The sequence below is a fragment of the Amphiprion ocellaris genome, chromosome 21 (assembly GCF_022539595.1).
Source record: "Amphiprion ocellaris isolate individual 3 ecotype Okinawa chromosome 21, ASM2253959v1, whole genome shotgun sequence".
NCBI lineage: Eukaryota > Metazoa > Chordata > Actinopteri > Pomacentridae > Amphiprion > Amphiprion ocellaris.
The window spans coordinates 15,806,141-15,827,233 of record NC_072786.1 but is presented as its reverse complement, the minus strand read 5'-3'; the positions used below and the strand labels follow the sequence as shown (position 1 = coordinate 15,827,233).

The following is a 21,093-nucleotide window of genomic DNA, read 5'->3' as shown; positions in this document are numbered from 1 at the left end:
GGATTTTTAACATTGCCAATTGTTACTGATGAGGCTGTCACAGCTATTCAAGACTAGATGGTCTGGCAGATAAAATATTCCCTCAAATATATTTATCATGAAGCTTCTTTGATCATTTAACTGACAAAATGAGAACATTATTCTTTACAGTGTGTGTCTCCAGATGAAAAATAATCAACACTAAGCAATGTGTTTAAACAGGTCTAATTTACTGCAGGCCCTGTAACATGATTGTGATTTTATAAAAACCTAAAAAGCATAGCTTTTTTTCAGGCAGATAGTTGGAAAAAGCAGTATTGAAACACAGAAACTACAGAGACAGTTACAAAAATCTTGACTGCTTCACATACATCATGTCAAAGCAACAGGAACACACAGCATTCTTAAGTATTTTAAAGCTTGGAGACACGGTATAATACCAAACTAGATCCCTTGTGGTTGAAGCTAGTCGAGTATCAATGGGCGCAGGTTGCAGGGCTCAGGGGAGCATAGAGAAAGAATAGACTAAAGAGAGGGCGCAGATGTATTTGGTCATGTGAAACTTCAGGTGTAATGCATATCTAATTCAAGGCATATGGAGAAGGTCAAGCAAACTGGGAAATGAAAGCTATTAAATTCTCACCAGACTGAAATTCAACCACTCTCAGCTCATACATGTTTTTTTTATGTAAGTATATATAAATATAATGAGAAATAGAACAACCCAACAATAAAAAGCAAAACCTCTCTACTGAAATTACAAGACATTTTAAAGTATTCGTGTCTGTACTGTGCTGTTTGTGATAAATCAATGTGCAACAAATAGGCACAAACCCAATTACCATACTACCCATGCATCATCAGACACTATATGGAATCCTATACATACTAATAGCCTTAGGCTGTATAAGTTACTGTAGCGCATGAGCTGTGTCACAAAGATGCAGTCAAATGACACATCTACATTCAGGCTGGCTACGTCTCTCACTTGTGCATGTGACCAAACACACACGAACACAGGCGAACACTCAAAAACGCACACAAGGGCAAGTGAGCCTCCTTCTGCTATCATTAAGAGTGGTGGTCCACAGAGCAGAAATCCGCATGAAGGGGCTGGTGGGAGAGTCATTACCTGGCCCACTGGCCATGACCCCGTTACTCTAGTTTGTGTGGACACACACACACACACACACACACAAATGAACCCTCACACTAACACACACACAAAATCTGTCTCTCGTAAGGCCATACCTGAAGACACAGAAATTGCAAAGCAGCTGCCCCCAGGTCTAGAAATCTCTGAGCTATCCCCTTTGCATACTACCAATGCAAGAACACCAGCTGAGTGGAAAATTATACAGGAATACTGCTGCTGAGAGTTTGCATTGGTGCAAAGCAATATGAGACAGAACAATGTCCTAATGTATACATAAAAGTAGAGTTTGGTAGGGAGAGAACCTGAATTCAGTAGTTTTATTTAAGTGTTTGAATAAAATGGGGATTACTAGTATTTATTATTTTCAAAAATCTCAATAAACCCAATATTTCTCATCCTTGAAGTAGGTGATAATTGCCAGCATCAGTCTGAGTCTCTGGGTATGAAATAGCAGCTGTTTCTCTCTGCCATGACTTTTAGTACTGTGCAAGTTTAGCAGCGGTCAAAAGCCACGAGACCAACTTTCTTCATCGCTTCATTCTGTCTCTCTCTTGCACTCACACAGATTAACAAATAAACAGGCCCCTGGCAGAGGTACCCAATGGTGGCATGATGTGGCAAGTTTATTAGGCTGTTTATCTAGCATATGAGATGCCACTGCTGCCCCTGAAGATGTCATTAGGCCGGGTTAACTGTATTAAAAACCTTCATTTGTCTGACTCAAAGGTATGTTGGTGTGTATGTGGTTGTGTGTGTGTGAGGGGCAGAACCAACAACAGCTCTTATGAGATTTTCTTGAATTACCGCTGAATCATTTCGAAATTATGCTTTTTAAATCATCATGTTAGCTACACTTTTTCTTTATTATGGATCTAGTACTGTAAATTTTATTTAATTTTAAGATTTACTGTTACAAAGTGTAATTTTTTGCATTTAAAGATGACAAAACTGAACTAATGTGTCATGTGTTGGGCAAAAAGAAGCAATGATTTTAAAAGCTAATATTGGAACATTTTTAAAACAGCTCATCTATGGCTGTTCCATTCATTGCAATACATCAACACATCTGAGCACAGAATTCCAAAATTAAAGCGTAAGAACTGACAAGGAAAATATAAGCTTATTATTGCAGTTCATCTACACTTTTTTCAGAGATATTTGCAAATTTACGCCGACTGATGTTTTCATAACTGCGCCGGAGGATAATAACACAGGGCTTTTTGTTTTTCTTACAATGGGGTCTCAACAGTGTACTTAGCTTCTTCTTTATCTATATTGTGATATAATCCTGCATGTACGCAAGTGTAGACAGCAACATATGATACTATTGATCGAGGCAGTTGATACACTGCCTGTCGAGTTTAGGTGTGCTGATTTGCAGCCACAGGGCAGTTTCTCATTTCTCTGAATGAGAAGACAAATTCTAGTTATAGTCATTCTCTGTGGATGAAAATAGGGCCCATAAAGGTCTCTGAAGTGTAGGTGTGAATGCTGTGTATTGATGCCTGATACAAATTCAACAGATTTTTTCTTACCTTGTTTTTTTTCTATTACTAGTGTGAAACTAGAAAAAGAGCCATGATCATTCTAACTCTTTACTTTTGCACATTTTAAACTTATCCAAGAGCTTGTCCATAAACAGGATTTGTAAATAGTATTGTTCAGTGTTTAAAACATACTTATACTTTCAGATATGCATGGAAAGAGGGGCACAAGGTAAACTATTTAGATTTCAAACAAAAAAAGAATTTGCAGATGCATTTTGGAACGAAATACAGAAAGTAATCGTTTCATTGGGGTTCGTTACAATTTACGCTCCACGGGATATTGTGTAGCCTAGTTTAGATAGAGTATAGCATTTTTGGAAAACCCCAGCCTGTATATGTAGCTGTAAGACGGATGTTTAAGTTCTCGTACGGCTATGGTTCGAAAGATGCAGGTTTGGAATCATGTCATTACAAATGATTTCTCCATATTAAATACAGCTCAAACTGTCCAGCTTTTGAATGAATCTTTGATAACAGCAGATGAACACCCTGATGTCGCTGTTGGCATGTGTGAGTAATCTCAGTGACAATAGTATCTGACATTAACACTGAAACATCAGAAGGGATTACTGTTGGATTATATAACATGGTTATTATCTTGTTACTATGCTGCCATTGCCATAGCAACAGCTATGTGATGGGACATGTGAGGTCCCAGAGGCATTCTCTGTCACAGTCGAGATGAGCTTTATATGTGTGAATGGTTTGGTTGTATATTTTAAATAAATCTTTCTTGTGTGCCAAATGCAGAACACAGTTTCAGATGCCTAAAGTTAAATAAATGTTATTCCTAACAGAGGCCAGTATCTTAATCTGGAAATCTACCTGGCTATTGTAGAAGTGAAGTATGTATGGCTTGCTTCTCAAGGCTACACAGCTGTGTGGTTATATCAGGCATCGAATATGCATGTCAAACTGTGTATTTATCTGCCTTCCTTGGTTGACTGTCCGACTAGTTCAGTCCACCTTATTTTAACCTCAAGTTAAAATTGTGCTACTTAACAATGAGAAGGTTAGAGCTGAGTAATAAATCCATGGCACTGTCCATGGTTCTGAAATAGGACATCTCATTGTAATCCACATTTTTCTCTGTTCCACCCTTCCGTTTCTATAAGTTTCTCCTTGAATCTGTTTTGCATCTCCATACAGCCCATAATAGGCTGCATAAGAGCCCACTATAGCCTCGCCCCCTCTACAATGAGCCATCGTCTCCATGCCTTTGTGTGTGTATATGTGTTTACCCTCACATGCTCTGCCAGAGTACCTGCTTCTAGAGTTTAATTTATGCTCTTCACCAGATGATTTCTAATCCCCACTCTCTTTTGCTCTGAATTTATATAATCCCACTTTCTCTCTTGTTCCACTCACCCCACTCATCGCTTGGAATATATCACCATACATCTTCACTCACTTTGACTGTCACCACATTTCTCATTCATCGTCTCTGTCTCATGTCAGTCCTTGTGTCAGGTTCATGCTCTGCCGGACAAAAGCAAGACACCTTCCCCACTGTGAGCGTGTGTTTGTGTGTGCGTGTCCATTTTCCAGTGTCTCTGTTTCCCTGTGTGTGGTGGAGTGACACTAGGTGACAGTGAGCAATGGTCCTGACTTAAAAGTGGGTGTGCAGCTGTTGTGCATGTGTGCAAGGCTAGGTAGATTGGTTTGTGTTGTGTGTGTCTTCACACTATGATGGTGACAGTTGAGAGAGAACCGGGATGTGCGGCACTCCGTTCCGTCTTGATGCCCCTGTCACTTCTTGGCCTTGTTCCCTTTCCTCAACTTCCCTTGGCACCCACCAAGAGGCGGAGGGTGAGGGTAAGGGGTGAAACCAGTCGCCCATACACAGGGGGTGGCCATCCTCCCCTGGGCACAGACATCAGAGCAATGCCATAGATGCAAGAATCTCAAGATCAAAGAAACAACTGAATAAATTCAACTTGGAGGGTTAGCTAAGTCATTTTTAATACTTTTTGAAACCAAAAACTGTTTCTCTATTTGGGGATTTTGACCTGAGCAAAGTATTGACATGCCTCCAACATTTTTTTTTTTACCAACTGAAGTTGTAGTGCAAGGGCTCTAAAATCCTATAAGTCCGTAATAATGTGGAAATCTAGGTATTTTAAGCTTAAAACATCAGCAAATGCAATTGAAATTTGATCAAGTTTGAAGAAGTTCCAATCTATAGAATGCATTTCAGAAGAGATTCAAAGTACAGAGTTTCCAGGTTGGATACAACTGTAAAGCCGACCTCTTAAAAAGTATGAAATTATAAAAGGTTAATGACTTGCCAGCCATATCCCTTCATTGGAACCCTGTCAATGACTAGATATGGTCATACAGTCCAACTGTTCAGACGATGAAAAGGTCACATTCTCATTTAGTCATTTAGAGAAAGAACTGGCAAGTTTAAATGTAAACTACACAACTCCACAGCATGCAGCACCATTACCGTGCGTTTGAAGAACCAATGAACGCAGGTAATTTATATCATGTCAGCCTATTTACTTTATAGCTTGGTCTCGGATAGGAGCATACAGAAAATTTTTTTGGTTAAATGTGGCTGTCCTAATGTTCAATCTAATTCTTCCTTATATTGTAAAAACTTTCCTTTTGGGCAAACAATTTCCTTCTCTCCAAACAATACATATATCAAAGCAGTTACAGCAGTATAGAGAGGAAGCTACTGGTCACTACAACCAAACACAATGAGTCCTTGGTTGCATGCTAACTGTGGGACTGCAGTTTAATTAGCATTAGTGTGGCATACCACAGTAATGAGCATACTGAAGGTAACGGATGGCTGTGAACACGGCGACAGGTAGCGGCGGTGCAGAATTAATGTGTGAGAGAGGGGAGAGACAAACAAAAAACATTCAGTGGATCTGCCAATTAGCTTTCCCTCCGAAAAGGTTATTCGTTTGACAGCACCAAAGACATCTTGGGAATACAAAGGATTGATAAGACAAGAAGCTTGCAGCATGACGTGCAAGTTTTATGAGCCACTTCGTGTGTTTACGTATGACTTCCTGAACTTTTTGTATTATCCTAATAAGCTTGTACAGATGTCTGACAAGTGTTTATTAAGGCATGATTGTGTGACTTCAACACACTCTTTTGTATTGATTTTATTTGTTGATTGTGATAAAACAGAGCAGTACTGTGAAGGAAAATGAAAGTAGCAGGCTTGTAAAATGTGACTGAATCATTCAGTTTGAGTCGCACAACATTATGAGTCATTCCACTGATTCATAAAGACGCCTCTGTATATCACAGTTTACCTGCAGAATCTGTAGAGATTCACTATTGATTGTATCGACAGACCTTATCTAATGAACTAGGAGAAGGCATTTGCCTGTGGCCAGTTGCACAGATGATTTTACTGTCCTCATTCCACTTCGTGGACAAAGAATCAATGTTTATGAGTGCTTGAAGGAAGAGAGGAAAGGATTGGAAGAGTAATGCTGTTTATGGGCACACAAGACTCTAAAAGAAATAAAAATATACAAGGGCTTTACACATATACAGATCATATGTGCAAATGTTTGAAAATGCAAAAACATATAAAATATGATAAAATGCAGCAAAACACACATTGAAACTGATGGTGCATTAAAAATTGCAGACTGTGAATGTGACTAATGGAAGCACAGATAACACAAACATATAGTGGATGATAAGCCTGCTGGAGACGGAGTGTGATTTGAATGATAATGCAAAGAGAAAGAGGTTAGGAGGAGAATAAGAAAATATTTTAAAAAATGAGGAAAAGTGAGAAAGAGAAAGTGATGTCAGTGTTCTGGGAATATTACCACTATCAGAGCTAAAAGCAGAGATTGAGATATGTCAAACCAATTATTAATGTGAAGATATTTCAACATTAGCACCACTTGTTTCAAACTGACACCGATATCACAGAGTAATATGAGATATTCTCAACATCCATGCCAAATATGATGACATTCATTTTGACAATGGTACTTCTCCAAATATGGTTTCCAATCTGTCTGGCTGTCATGCACGACAGGCCTGTTGACAGTCTAGTTAACCACTTACAAAACTGACAGCTGACAGGCCGGCATTACGGGAGGTAACATATCCACAACGTGCCGTTTCTGGTACATTGGCTCACTGCAGAAGTGTCTCTGCCTTACTTAGAGGGGCTGACATGTGGACGAAAATCACTGAAAAAGTTCTATGTCATATCAGACCAGCACTGTAATGTAAACAAAAACAGTATGCCACACATCCCCGGTGTGTTTGTCGAATTGAACAAGTCTTAGAAAATCTAAAAATGGCTTAAGCCTAATACTCTACAAACGATGTGTAAAGTCTTTTATTATGCAACTAGGATGCTATGTTTTCAATAATGAAGAAATCAAGTGTTTGGTAAATCTGCCATGTAGAATAAATACTGCATTTGCATACTATTAAGGATGCATGCATGTATGGTTGCTACTATACATATGCCTGCACTAGGCTTCTTAGATACTCCTTCAGAGGTAATCTTCTGTAGGAGCCATTTTTGAAGCTCTACCTTGATTGACAGAGTATGACATCTGTATTAATGGTAAAAGAGTGGAAAGAAAGGGAATGATGAAAAGGAAGTTCTGATATGAAAACTTTCCTTTCACCTGCCGAGCTCGACAGGCATTAGCATAAGTTGTGCATCTCAGCAGCAGAGAGCATGAGCAGGCCAAGACAGTCTGGTTGACAGGTGAGGCTCCAGGTTGACACGAATAGTGTCAGGGCTCACCGCAGGGGGAAAATCAGATGCAAATGTTCCTTGCAGGCTTAAAAATACATATAGGGGGTTCATTCGATATAAGGTCGATAGGATAAATAGATAGCATATGTCACTACACATCTAACACACTCAAAGTCAAACTCCTGCGTGATTATTGAGGACATTCAACTTTCTAAATGAATGGTCAGTGTTTGTCAAGGACAATATGACTGCTATCACAGAAGCAGATGCACTCACACACACAAACAGGTGCCCCATCCACTCCTGTTGACTTCCTCTCCTGTAATATTGATTGCCTTTCTCCTCTTCCCCTGGTGTTCTCTCTAACAGCTCCTCTCACCGATCTATAGAGTAAATAAAGGCAATACTGATAGAGAACGAGTGTGTGTGTGTTTGTGTGTGTGAGTGAGAGAGAGAGAGGTAACTTGCAATTCTGTTTTTTCTCAGTCCAGTGAGGTGATTTCAAGGTTGATTGGAACAACAAACTATGTGGAAGAGCACTTTTGGAGAAGAACTGCTTGCTATCCTTCCGTTCAACACCGATCCTTCCAGCACAAAGCAAGTGTGGGTGGGAGAGTGTTCACGAGTGTGAGTTTCATGTGTTCTGGCTTTTTTGCTGGATGTTATTAAAGATGCATTGTTTAAGCCTTTGGTCTGTTGTCAGAGCACTAGGCAGGGTGCCTGTTTTATTCTCTGTAGAAATAGCTTTAACCTTGCCCAGGCCAGGAAAAAAAAAATATTCACAAGATAGCACTGCATTGAGTATGAACACAAAAAAACCTATCCTCCATTATAATTCACAATGTATCTATCTGCTGTCCTTTTTGTGCTGCAGACTGTCCCTGTGGTCTTATAATGTACAATTCCATCATTCACTTTTGGAGCTCGTTCACTGGTTTTCCTGTATCATAACATCAGGTTAATCAATTCAAGCAATGACTGAGCAGAATTTCTGCACAATCACAGATCCCGAGGGAGTCATGAGAGCATTTTGTGCTTGTGGTTTATTAATCATTATAGTAAAAATACAGCATGCGAGGGTACAGTGGATGGTTGGATGCTGTACAAATGTGTCTTATTTTGCTGTTATTCAGTGAAATAAGTACAAACATTTTTGTACAATTTTCCAGCTGGTGTATAAATAGAAATAAATGCAACATGCATTATATTTGAATGGGCTTCTTCTTTCAGTAGATCATGCTTCAGCAGTGACACTCCATTATGCTGAACAGCCACCTATCGACCCTGGTATCCAGTTATCCATATATAATTATTCTTCTCAGGTGTGAATCTGTCTGAAAAGTCATTTCTTGAAGCAATATAAATAAAAAAGCTATTCTGCCAAGACACTCAAGCGGAGGTGAGTGGAGACTGAAGGAAAAACGATGAACACTTCTGTTCTCTGAATATCAAATACTTCCTCTCACACTGGATATGTTGCATTCGATATTTCTGAGACGCCTGGAGAGAGGGGCTTTAGGTCAGGTTTGTTTGTGTGTGTGTGTGTGTGTGTGTGTGTGTGTGTGTGTGTGTGTGTGTGTGTGTGTGTGTGTGTGTGTGTGTGTCAGACCTTTTCAACAAGGATAGACTTTGTGCATTGTTAATTCACTGTCACGCTACCTTATAAAAGAAACAGTTTTTCCTTCAACTTGCTTTATCATTCAGCATATTTAAACTGCATAAAGGAATGTTTCTTGTAATACGCTTGGAAAGTAATCATACGAGTTCGGTTTTTATGCGACCATTCTTACCATCATTGGCTTCTGACACTTCATTCTGTTGATTCCCCAGCAAATCTGATAAAAATACAGACTGCTTACAAAAGAAAAATATTAAAATACTGTGCAAAATGTGTTCCTTTTGTATTTCCACTAACGTACGCTTTGTGCCTCTATGGATGTTTTTCTCTTTGGGGGTCTGCTGGGACAAATTCGATCAGGTTATGAATTAGGCCTGTTAATGGCTTTGCACTATAACTGACCTCACATGACTGTCATTAAATAAAGTGGGCACTGGGAATGAGTGGAAAGATACACACACATGTTATTATTAACTGTTTTATCAGACTGGGGAGATTGCTCTGGGATCATCCCAGCATAATTTTCAAGGCCCTGTCATCTCAGTGTGCGTTTTTATGTGTTCGGACAACTAATTGTTTTCTAACTGTCCTCAAGAGACCGGGCAAAACTGACCTGTAGGGAAAAAGTGACATGTTTAATGTGGAATATATACGACTGTGTGTGCAGTATGTGTGCATACATAAAACTGCATGTGTGTAATCTGCACGATCGGCGTTCAGTAAGTAATCTGCTATCCCAATTTTCCATAGCTTGTGCCACAGTATTTCAGCTGTACAACAATTATTAATGAAATTGGTGAGACAGTTGGATATAAAAGCAGGAAGTGAGAGGAAAACTTAAATTAAAACAGGAATCTTTTGTTCTAAAGTTTACTGCATTTGAGGCAGTAGGCTAGCACAGGATACTAGCTATTGCTAAATCACCCTCCATTTTTATACAATTTATACTTCACTGTAATCTGTACTGAAGAGTTTGGCAGTTGCTTTGTTGTATGGCAAAATGTAATCAAGTACACATAATGTCTTACTGTTCAAGCACTCACGTATAAGTGAACACTGCAACAGACTACATTCAGTCAAATAGCTAAAAATGTGAACTTGACAGGAAGCTGAAAAAAGCAAAGGCCAATAATATAGATATCACAGATGCCAAAAACTAGTTCATAGAACAAAGATTGAGCAGGTAAAGAGAGTGATTGCAGCAGGAGCAGAAAATCCTGCTTGCCCTGTGATGTAGGTGGAGCTCAGGGGGAGTTTACAGTTACACCAAGACCCTGTTAAGAATTCACGAGCTGAGGGTTTAAAAGGAGTGAGGAGAAGGAGGAACTCTGAGAAAGCTAAGCCTGTGGTCGATCAGTCCCACCGGGTTGTGCATTTTACATGTGGTTGTGTCTGGAAGGTTGAAACTCTAAGTTTAGCAGGCAGAATGTGTAAGTGTTGATGCACATGTACACCTGTAATCTCTTTTTTTGCCCTTGTGATGATCAAACATCAAGACACCAAAGATCTACTAAAGTGTCATTCTGGTTATTTTCTCTCTCTCTCTCTGAGCTCCATTCTTGTTTTGGTGACGACACAAACTCTCCAGTAAGAAGGGTTTGTGCGTGAGTACACCTGCCCTTGGGTGCATGTGTGTTGAGACGGAGGTGAGCCGAGGTGAGCCAATTCTATCAGGATAAGTGTGACAGGCCAATCTGTGGCCACCCATTTGCTCTGACTGTGAGGATGTCAAGAGTGTTAATGGGTTTATACACACACGGAAACACACATGCACTCACATACCTACATACATACCGTATTCACATTCACTCACACTTGAGGCAAGATCTTAAGTCACAGTTAAGATTTGTTTTAAATTGCAAGTACCTTCCAAATATCTGCACAATGGCTGTTCACTGGTCGATGTTAATTTGTTGTTCTTATTGATTCTCACGCTTCCATCTTGGACAAATTATTTTCAAATTAAATGATCTGCCAGAATACGCCATATAGTTGAATAATGTCTGGTTAAGTTGAGAGGGAATATAAGAAATTGTGATAAACGTGAAGCGTCTGGACTGATGAATTGCACATCCATGCATGGTAACCTCTAATTTGTGACCCATAACCCATCAAAGTGTGGTTCTACCCTGGAGACCTCATATCCATTCATGCTCTATTTTCCCTTCCTACACTCTCTTGCACATGAACTTGTTCTTCACTAAGAGTCTTTTCAGATCTGTCATTTTGCACTTCTTTGACACCCCTTCTCTCCTAGATCTTTCAATATGCAATGATGTCTTTTTCATTTTTGTCTTTCTTAGAATTTTAGAGTATCTAATATCTATTATAGTTTAAACCTCTCCTTCTGTTATCTTGCCATTCATCTCTTATTCTATCTGTCACTTCCTCCCCGTCCATCTTTCGTCCTCTCTAGGTTTTAGCGTGTTTCTCTCACAATCCCACTGCTTCTCTGCCCTCCCCATGTCCTCTCAGTGCCAGCAGGGATAAAGGTGCTAAATGTACTCAGTCTCACTCACATACACACATATATACACACACTCTACCCTGGGGCTTGCACCAACACAAGAAACCAATTTTCAATTTACAGTGGAGTGGGAAATCTCCCTGCCCCCAGCAAGCTCTATCTCCCTCTCCAATCTTGAGGGACAAGGGTTTGACAGCAGCTGGGGTGTTTGTGAATTTGTGCGTATCTGTGTGTGCTTGTGCATTCAAAGGAGAGAACGACACACGCACACAATCTCAAAAGTAAAGGAAGAAAAAAATACAAGGAATGGGAACAGGTTAGTAAGACAAAGTGAGTCAATTGCAGTTAATGAGATAATCTCTGAGATCTTATTCAACAGTTTTCTACAATAACAGAAGCTATAATGTCAACTCCTGAAGGTTGGCCTGGTGCCCATCACAACTTTGGCAGTGGCCACCAGTCTCTGCTCTCACCAGGATCTGGTTTCAGGGCTGGTAAACAATGGCAGTGGTTAGGTTTGGTAATGGATCTGAGGGGGACATTGGCACAACGCTGAACCCTAGGAAAGCAATCTGAGACATGGCTCAGGTTGGCTAGAGATGTCCCTGAATGCCTAAGGGCTAAAGGGCTGGGCATGAACCCAGGCGTCATGGAGGTGGGAGAGGTTAACAACACAAATACCTCATTCCCCAAAATGTCTCGTTAGTATGTTGAAGCCTTAGTAAATGAGTAGGAAGGAACTGACAAAATAAAGTGTTTATAGGCTTGAGGAGTAAAAGACAGAGAGAATTTGTGAGTATTTCTGGCTGTGCTGTGTGTGTGTGTGTGTGTGTGTGTGTGTGTGTGTGTGTGTGTGTGTGTGTGTGTGTGTGTGTGTGTGTGTGTGTGTGTGTGTGTGTGTGTGTGTGTGTGTGTGTGTGTATGTGTGTGTGTGTGTGCAGGTTAGTGACAATTCTAGTTGTACTCACATGTTGTGCAGGACACACCAGCCACAGTGGGGATCTCCTGAGCCAAGACATTCACTGCAGGTTGAGTACTGACCACAGGCCTCTACTGGCACCCTGGACAGCTGCAGAGGGAAATTCAACAAGGTTAAAAAAAAAAAAAAAAGCAGTAGAGGGACATTCAGAATACATTTTCAATTTGTGAATGGTGTGAAGATGAGTAAAATTATAAGAAGAAAAATACTACCACAAGACTGACAGAGTGTGTGAAATACCACAGAAATTTATTATTCCAAGATATGAGAAAAGCAGTGTTTAGATATGCAATGGCAGAAATTTTAATGTGATGAAAACATTGGTTGCTGCATTAGTCTTTGCACCCTGAATGACTCAGCACATTATTGGCATCAATATTTAAGGTAGCTGTAAATTGTCTCTATTAGATGTCATAGATGTGATGGGATGTTCCTAATTTTTATTACACTTTGTAAGACTAAGAGGTTTTCCACTGCAGGAACGTGAGGCATGTACAAGGAATGTTTACTAGAACGGCCCCAGAAGTGGTACATTCAGCTTCCATTGCGGTTTAGGATCCGAAGCTTCAAGTCCCAGTTTTTGTTATACTGTATATACAACATTGGAGAGTTTGTTGCATTAGCCTATATGGTGTATTTTACGTTGACAATGATGATGTCAAATGGTGTTTGCTGTCCTCTCTGAGCACAGCCAATCAGCATTTGGCTTCTCTTAGTAAAACCAGTCAGATGCAAAACCTGTGTGCGAGTATTTCAGAGATAGTTAACAGATTCTATAAAGTGAAAAAGAAAGTGCTTTTATCTCCTCCAAAAATGCTCCTGAAAGAAGTTCTACAGAGGCAATTCTTGGGTTCAGAAAAAGGTTCAGGTTACCCTAAAACAGTCTGCGAGTTCCTGCAGTGAACAGTGGCAGATTAGTAATAAAACTTTCTAGGTCTTTTGCTTATTCTGACATAGCAACCTGAAAACAAAATAAATCTAAGAAAATTTAAAGTCTTGGTTTCGAGCCACATGCACATCAGCTGCAAAACCAAGTCAAACAACCAAACTAATATGCTAAGTATTTTGTATCATGACAGATTTTTATGAAAAAGTTCCTGCTTGACGTTGTCCATCTTTCTCCCATCCAGCTGGCTCTTCATGGGAACCACGGCCACTTGGGACCATCATCCATCTATTATGATATATAGCCCTGCCAATTCAAACTGGCATTGACTGGCACTGATTGGCAGGGGCCATGAGTGAATGAGTGCAAGGGGCAAAGCTGAGGTAGATCTCAGCTGTCCCCTCCTCTTGTCACCATGGTAACCGCATGGTTCAATAATAGGTGTTGCTGGCACTTTTGATTAATGACCCGTCATTGGTGGATGACCGCTGTCACTATCGCTGCTCACTAATGACAGCCAGGAAGGGAGACGACATCATCAGCGTGGGACTGATATTGGGTTATGATGAGGCTATGAGGATACGTATGTGTGTCTGCATACTCGCTGAAATTCAGTGCTGAAAAGGTAGCTAAATTTACTTTTTAGATGAAGATGGAAATGTTTTTTCCTTTCTCTACCAGATACCTGGAGATTCCTTCTCTCAAATGAAGATTTTAGAAACTAATCCTAACAGAGAGACACTGGAAGGTTACAAAATCAGTGTGCATAAGACTACATGTGTATTGTACAGCTAAATCACCACTGGCCATAGTTCTACTTGCTGATAAATCAGATGAAGGCTCATCAAGGGGAAGGAATTACAAGCTGATTATCACATATCTATTCATCTGTTGTGATCATACACTTACTTCTCAAGAAACTGTACAAAAATAAATCCTGCAGCAAAAATAGTGAAGAAAAGAAGTCTCCTCGTGGGTTACATTAACTGACTGTGTCTTTGCAATAGTATGCATACAGTATACAGTACAGAGAAAAGACATACTAATACAGGATAATAAAACCTAGTGCCAAGTTGTAGTAAAAAGCAACCAAAAAAAATGGCTTGAGGCACAAGGTCAGAACATGGATTCAGAAAGAGAACAGCTTGCTTGAGAAGATATGGGTTTAGTGCACTGATGTAATTATGTCTCAAATCAACAAATCACCTCTTAAGTGCACCACCTACCATAAGTGCTGAGGATCAAATATTTTGCATATTGGTCTCTCTTTATACATTTGGATATAATTATACATGTCTTCGCAGCACATTTTACCGACTAAATTCCACATTTGAGGGTATAAAAGGACCATAATTAAACCATGCAATGTAGGCCATGACTGAATGTAACAAGAGATCAGAAATGCCTATGCTTAGTGGTATCTCTAAAGCACAGCCTGGCACTGATGGCGGTTCTCTCTGTTGGACGCACAGACTATCACACAGCACATCTCTGCCTGTCAGCCTCTCTCTCAAATAAAAACACACCAAGTCAAGAGAGTTTTGCACACACTCATGGTGGGAATCACATTTCAGAACATGTGCGCACAGACGCATATACTATCATTGAAGTCAGACGCTGACATAGTGGTATGATGGAGATCCTCTTGAAACACATCGCTACATCATTCCTTCTCTGACTCGCTATATTTATGTATCTTCTGTATATCTCTGCAGGTACTATAAATAGCATACTCAGGCAGCATGTGCACAGACACACACACACACACACACACACACACACACACACACACACACACACACACACACACACACACACACACACACACACACACACACACACACACACACACACACACACACACACACACACACACACACACACACACACACACACACACAGGCATAGATTCACACAATGAATTCAGAGGGGGCGTATCTCCTTGTCAAAGTCAAGAGGAATCCTGCATGCTATTACAGATTAGAGACAATGCAGGTGCATCGCCGTGTGTTAAGCTTGCGTGTGTGCTTCTGGAAAGAAATTGCAAGTATGTTTTGCCCTCCCTGCTGTGTAAAAGCATATTTGCATTAGGTAGATAAAGGGAATGAGTTTGAGATGGAATCGGGGAGATAGTGGAGCAACGGTTTGTGCACATGATCAGACTCAACGCTGATCTTCATTGAACAAAGCATCTCACAAGATACATTTCCTCCCTTCCTGTCACTCTCCACCAGGCCTGCTACTCCTCTTAAGATCCATCACAGCTTCACCTCACTGCCAGCTCAACAACCTCTTAGTTACTGAAGAGAAAGGCCATTGTGATAGCCTATGTAGGGATTTGAGCTGTCAAAGCTTTATCATGAGTGTATAAAGCCACAATTTGCCCGCATCTGTCTATGTGTGAACTTATATCATCTATGTAACCATGTCACCGCAGCGAGTGGTTTGTCACCTTGTGATCTGCCATAAAAGCTAAGCACCCAGACAGAACTGTAGCAAAAGATGCCACCATATCTGAACGCTTTATAATTTAACACTTCACCAGTGGCAGATACGCCGATAGCCACACTACCCACAAGTACACACGTACACAAAAAACGCACAGAGAATTAGACTTAGGCAGCAGAATGGAAGGGACCTCCTGATGCCTATCGAAGTCTCAGATGCCTGCATCTGGGGAGATGGTTTTGTCAACAGATAACACACACACAAATAAAGACAAACACACACCACATTCAGAGCCCAGCGGAGGCGATGGGTGCCAATGTGAGCCCTCTGTTCCAGAGCACACGTCCTGATATCATTCATTCTCCTCCTGTTTCTGTCTGTCTGTCTCAGTCACTCAGATGCTCTGAGGTGTGTAAGATCATACATTCATCATCTCTCCAGAGCCTCTGTTCTCTATCTGGCACACACACACACACACACACACATTCACACACAGACTTTAGCAGGCAACACTTTTGTCTCCCCTTTTATCAAAAAATTGAGGGATTTGGTGGCTAAACGACCCAATGCACCCCTTGTCCCTCTCATCTCGATATCACATTCATTTCATGCTATCTTCTTCGTGGGTTTTGCCAGCGAGGCAACCATTATGGCTCGCTGTCTGTTCACTATGACAGCGCTATCATATCAGCAGGGATAAATACAAAGGATGGGGTGCATGGCATTTATAATTCCCTCCTGTTTCAGGTGAGTAAATGACAGCCATTACACCCTGCACTCTCCCTCCTTTCACAATAGGGCGAGATGGAAGCTGCTGAATATAATCATGCTTTTAAAAAAGGCAGAGATTACAGCAGTACTTGATGCCTTAATGTGTGGGGAGAGAGATGAAGACACACTTGATAATTTGCTGTGGCTGCACAATAGCATTGGATTATATATACAGTAAGTGTCTATGTGTCTGTTGTATCTTGTAGGAGATGGGTGTGAAGGGAAAGAAAGGAAGCAAGAATACTTAGTTTAGTGTATTTAGAATTTTCACTTCAAGAACTTAATCACTTGACTGAGGAAATGATAAAGATTAACTTTGTTTTTCTTTCCTCTCCTTTCCTTTCGGTCTCCCCTTATTCTCTTTACACAATGCCAGGAGCATTCAAGTCAACTTGCAGCGGGAAAATGACCATTTATTAAACCTGCAGAGACATTTATTATCAACTAATTCTTCGGCTTCATCTCTATTCCTCTCTTACCCTTCTCTTTTCCTGCGCCCTCCACTTGTAATTAAACAGGGATTCCACCTGCAGCCAAACTACACCACTCCAAATGAACAGAGAGAGGGAAACTGAAGTGATAGTCCAATCGTGCTTTACAGCCTGTAGGGTACACTGAACTTCTCTTATCTTCTCTCTTCTTCCCCCAGGCTAGCTTCGTCTTTTTCTCCTTCCCTGGTGTGAGTTTGTTCATTAGTTCAGCACAGTGTTGGCAGTCTATCGCTTCTATTGGCCGGGAAGCAGAGATTAAAAAGAAATAAATTGGTTAAATGTATGTGATTTACTGTTACTTGGTCACTGTCAACCCATTGTAAATTTCTGTGCATGTGACAAAGATATATTGCTGCTTACGACAGCAGCTGTCTCCAATTAAATATCCTCAAGTTGTGCTGACGACTGCAAGCAAATCAGCGACAATCATTAAGCCTCTTAAGTGAAATCATTATTCATATACATGACGATGGACATGAGTAATAATTCCTGACCTGCTATTATGACAACAGTGTGTCTTGCAAATGGAAACAGGCCTGACATTCTCAGCCAATCATTAGCCTCATTTCCATCAGCGTGCTGCCATGTAAAGTATTTTTATAATGCCTAAAACTCAGGCTCTTTCAGCACCTCTGGACAATGTGGAGTACAAAGATAGTCCTTCTGACAAGGCCAGTGTCAGTGTCTATTTATTACAAGTGGTCTAACAGCAATCTGTTTCTTCTCAACTTCAGCCTTCAAGTTCTGGTCTCTTATTCTCTTCTCTATCCAGCACAGAATATCAATTCATTCTGTCACTTATTCTCTCGTTCATTTACTGGTGCCGCTCTCCTTCTTTCTTGTCCTCCTGTGTCCCACCGCTCTCCTCTCCAGCTGGATGGAGGAGAGATTGACGTGGGAGTCAAATGAAGCGAGGGACAAATCAACGACCCACTGCCTCGCCACAGCTGACGCACCACTCAATCCGTCAAACACCAACCAACGGTATTATATCATAAACTCAGTTAACAGAGCGGGCCAGTGGCTGCAAGTGCAATATTGTTTTCATTTGACGTCGCAGAGGTTAAATGACAAAGCCATCCATTGCACTGTCAGGACTGTCAGCGCATGACAAATGACTCGGATACAATCAATCATTTTCACTTATCTTTCCATTCCAAAGAGAGTAAGCCCCCCCATACACAAAGGGAAGAAAGCTGCTAAACTAGCTTGAAGCAGTTTACTAATAATAGTTTGGAGATTAGAATTTCCTGTGATGCATACTCTGCTATATTTTTGCCATCTGTCATCTCTGATATGTCTGTGCTTACCGAATAAGCACCCAAAAGCTGAAGCCTGCCAAATTCATATAGTACAACTTGCCCTAACATCTGCTAATGTGGTCCCATTTCATTGTCAGTCCTCTGTGCAAAAGCCATGTCGAGGACATGATGGTCAAGGTCTCCTATTGGCACACACAGAAAGTGCGTAATTTTGCACAGGCTGCTTCATCTTGCCCTGAGGCATTGCTTGGGTAAAAATAAGGCCTGTATCAGGCAGACTGAGTGCACAGCCTGGACTGTTTCCAGTAGCCAAGATGCTGTCAGAAAGATGCTGAATATGACTCACATGAATGACAAATTACATAATATATCTGTCTGGTTTATAGAATAATGGGCTTGCAGAAGAGACAGGTATACAAACTGAGAAAATAGATTGAGAAACATGCTGAGAGACAGCGAGAGAAAGAAGACAAAGGTAAAACTTCAAACGGGACTTTGAGTGAGCCAAGAGTTCTCTGCAACCTTGTCTGTCTGCCACACTTTGTTGACATTTTTCAGAAGCGCGTCAGGCAGCGATGGCTGCAACATAGCAGCTATGTTCATGCGCCTTGTTAGACCACAGTGAGCCTGCAGCTAAACTGGGACACAACATAATATGCACATCTAAACACCTTCATAACTCACAGCTGCACACTAGAGGGGTGAGGAAGCCACACTCTAAGGGATGCGGTAAAAAGTTTCCCGCTGATAGAAATTAAAGGATGCTGGTATTAAACATCTTTGATGAGATGCGAAGATGCGATACTTCCACAAATTGGCTTGTCGGATTTCCCTCGGGGGGGGTTCTGAACAGAAAAAAGCATTTGACTTTGAACGATCTTGCCCCACTATGGTACACATTTTCAATAATTCACACTTACAGATCTGCATTTGCTGCACTGAATATAAATAATTTAGCACTATGAATGTGGCAGTCGTAGCACTTTCCAGCAACAGTTTAAACGCTGAATGTAAAGCCTTGGTAGGTTGAAAAAAGAATAACCTAAGCACGAAGGCCATGTAGGAACATGCCAGATAAAATCTAACCCCTGACTCACTGAACAGCGGTTGGCAGGATAAGTTAATGTGTTTCCTGGGTCGCTGTAGGGTAATGGTATGGCTTTGGGAACACTAAGCGATGGATTGAATGACTAAGACACAACAAACAACAGCTTGAACAGCCCCCAAATGCCCTGAAACTCATGTCAAGTCTCAGCACAGCCAGCTGCACAGTAATGTGCTCTGCTATCAAAATCATATTCTTTGAAATTACTTTCTCATGATTGGGTCCAAACACAAGACACTTTTATTCCATTTGACATCAAATGCTACTTAGACAGTTGTGTAAAATGTGTGGTAGTGTAGATCCAAACATGTGCCATGTTCCTCGGGTAATTCAAAGTCACAGTGCTGTGCATTTCAGAGCACAGAAGGTCACAAAATCCATTACAGCAAATTGTGAGATTAATGCAACTGGATACATTACTGACAACTAAAATGCTTTTTGGCGAACACTGTTCCTTGTTGCAAAAAGAGATATATAACAGCTGCAATAAATATGGGTTATTGCTGTCTATCATAAAGTTGGATAAATACAGTTGTGGCTTTTTTATATTTATGTTTCCTATTGTGATGAGATTATTTGGTAAAGACTGAAAAGGAAGAACCTGCGGATTTAAATGGTTCCATAAGTTATTCATATCCATGTCAGTAGCTATTCAGTACACCAAGGATGAGATAAATATATTTAAAGCATAGAAATGTTGTTGTGTGATTTGCACTTCTATTACTTTTTACCAAGGGTGAAATGACCCCTAACATCCACTGACAGCAGCTCATTCATTCCACTCAGGTGTTCTCAGAGTGGTTGACAGATGAACCAGTGTTAACAGGGTAGTAACACAGTAGTAGACTACTGTACCAGCTCATATTACCAGTAGGACTGACCTGCCCCTGTCACTCAAACTGCAACCCTAACATCCATAATCACAGCCAGTTCTATAATCTGGCTGTCCTCTTTATACCAGAACATCTATTTAACCCACTAATAGGATGACTTGTGTCTGTGTGTGCGTGAGTGTATGAGTGAAAGGGAGATAGAGAGAAATATCCAATTAGAGGACAGCCAATCACTGGATTAATAAGAGTGCAGGGATGACAGATTACTTTGCTAGTGAGGAATAGTGGAAAAAATTACGGAATGGAGCTTTGGGGGTTGGCGTATGGTAAAAAATGACAATGGGTAGTCAAAGAGGGTTAGAAATGAAAAGAAAGATGGAAAAGAAAGGAGATGAAAGAAAGAGGAGCAAGAAAACATGTAAGGCTGAATCCTCATTCCCTTTACAAATCCTCTTAGAAAAGAATAGGGGTTGCGGGAGAGAAAAGTCTAACCCTGTAAGAAAAACAAACCCAACAAAGATTATATAGTCACAGGATGGAAGGAAAGAAAGAATTAAAAAATATTTAACAAGCACAATAGAAAAAAAATTAAGGATGAGAACATTACAGTGCACAATACTGCATGAGAATGTGTGTTTGTGTTTGGCTAGCTTCCTTCTCTAAAGACTGTATAATCTGACACAGACAAGCAGGGTATAGAGTGACTCTCAGTGTGATACCCAATCTCTGAAGCTGGATTTATACTGCTCCACCAAGGTGTTGCAGTGGTCCTGCCACATTTGTTTATAATTTATTAGTTAATTGTTGTAGCACTAAAACAACAAAGAAGGATGTTGTCATGTATTA

General features: G+C 40.6%; 1 protein-coding gene across 3 annotated transcripts in view; it reads right to left on the bottom strand.

Moving 5' to 3' along the window:
* The window catches only part of plxna4 (plexin A4), a 250,805-nt gene that overhangs the window by 78,056 nt on the left and 151,656 nt on the right, over nucleotides 1-21,093 (bottom strand). For all 3 annotated transcript variants that reach the window (XM_023274628.3, XM_023274629.3, XM_023274627.3), the window contains exon 5: nucleotides 12,441-12,541. In XM_023274628.3, coding sequence (XP_023130396.1) covers nucleotides 12,441-12,541 — 101 coding nt within the window. The remainder of the gene's footprint in view (nucleotides 1-12,440; nucleotides 12,542-21,093) is intronic.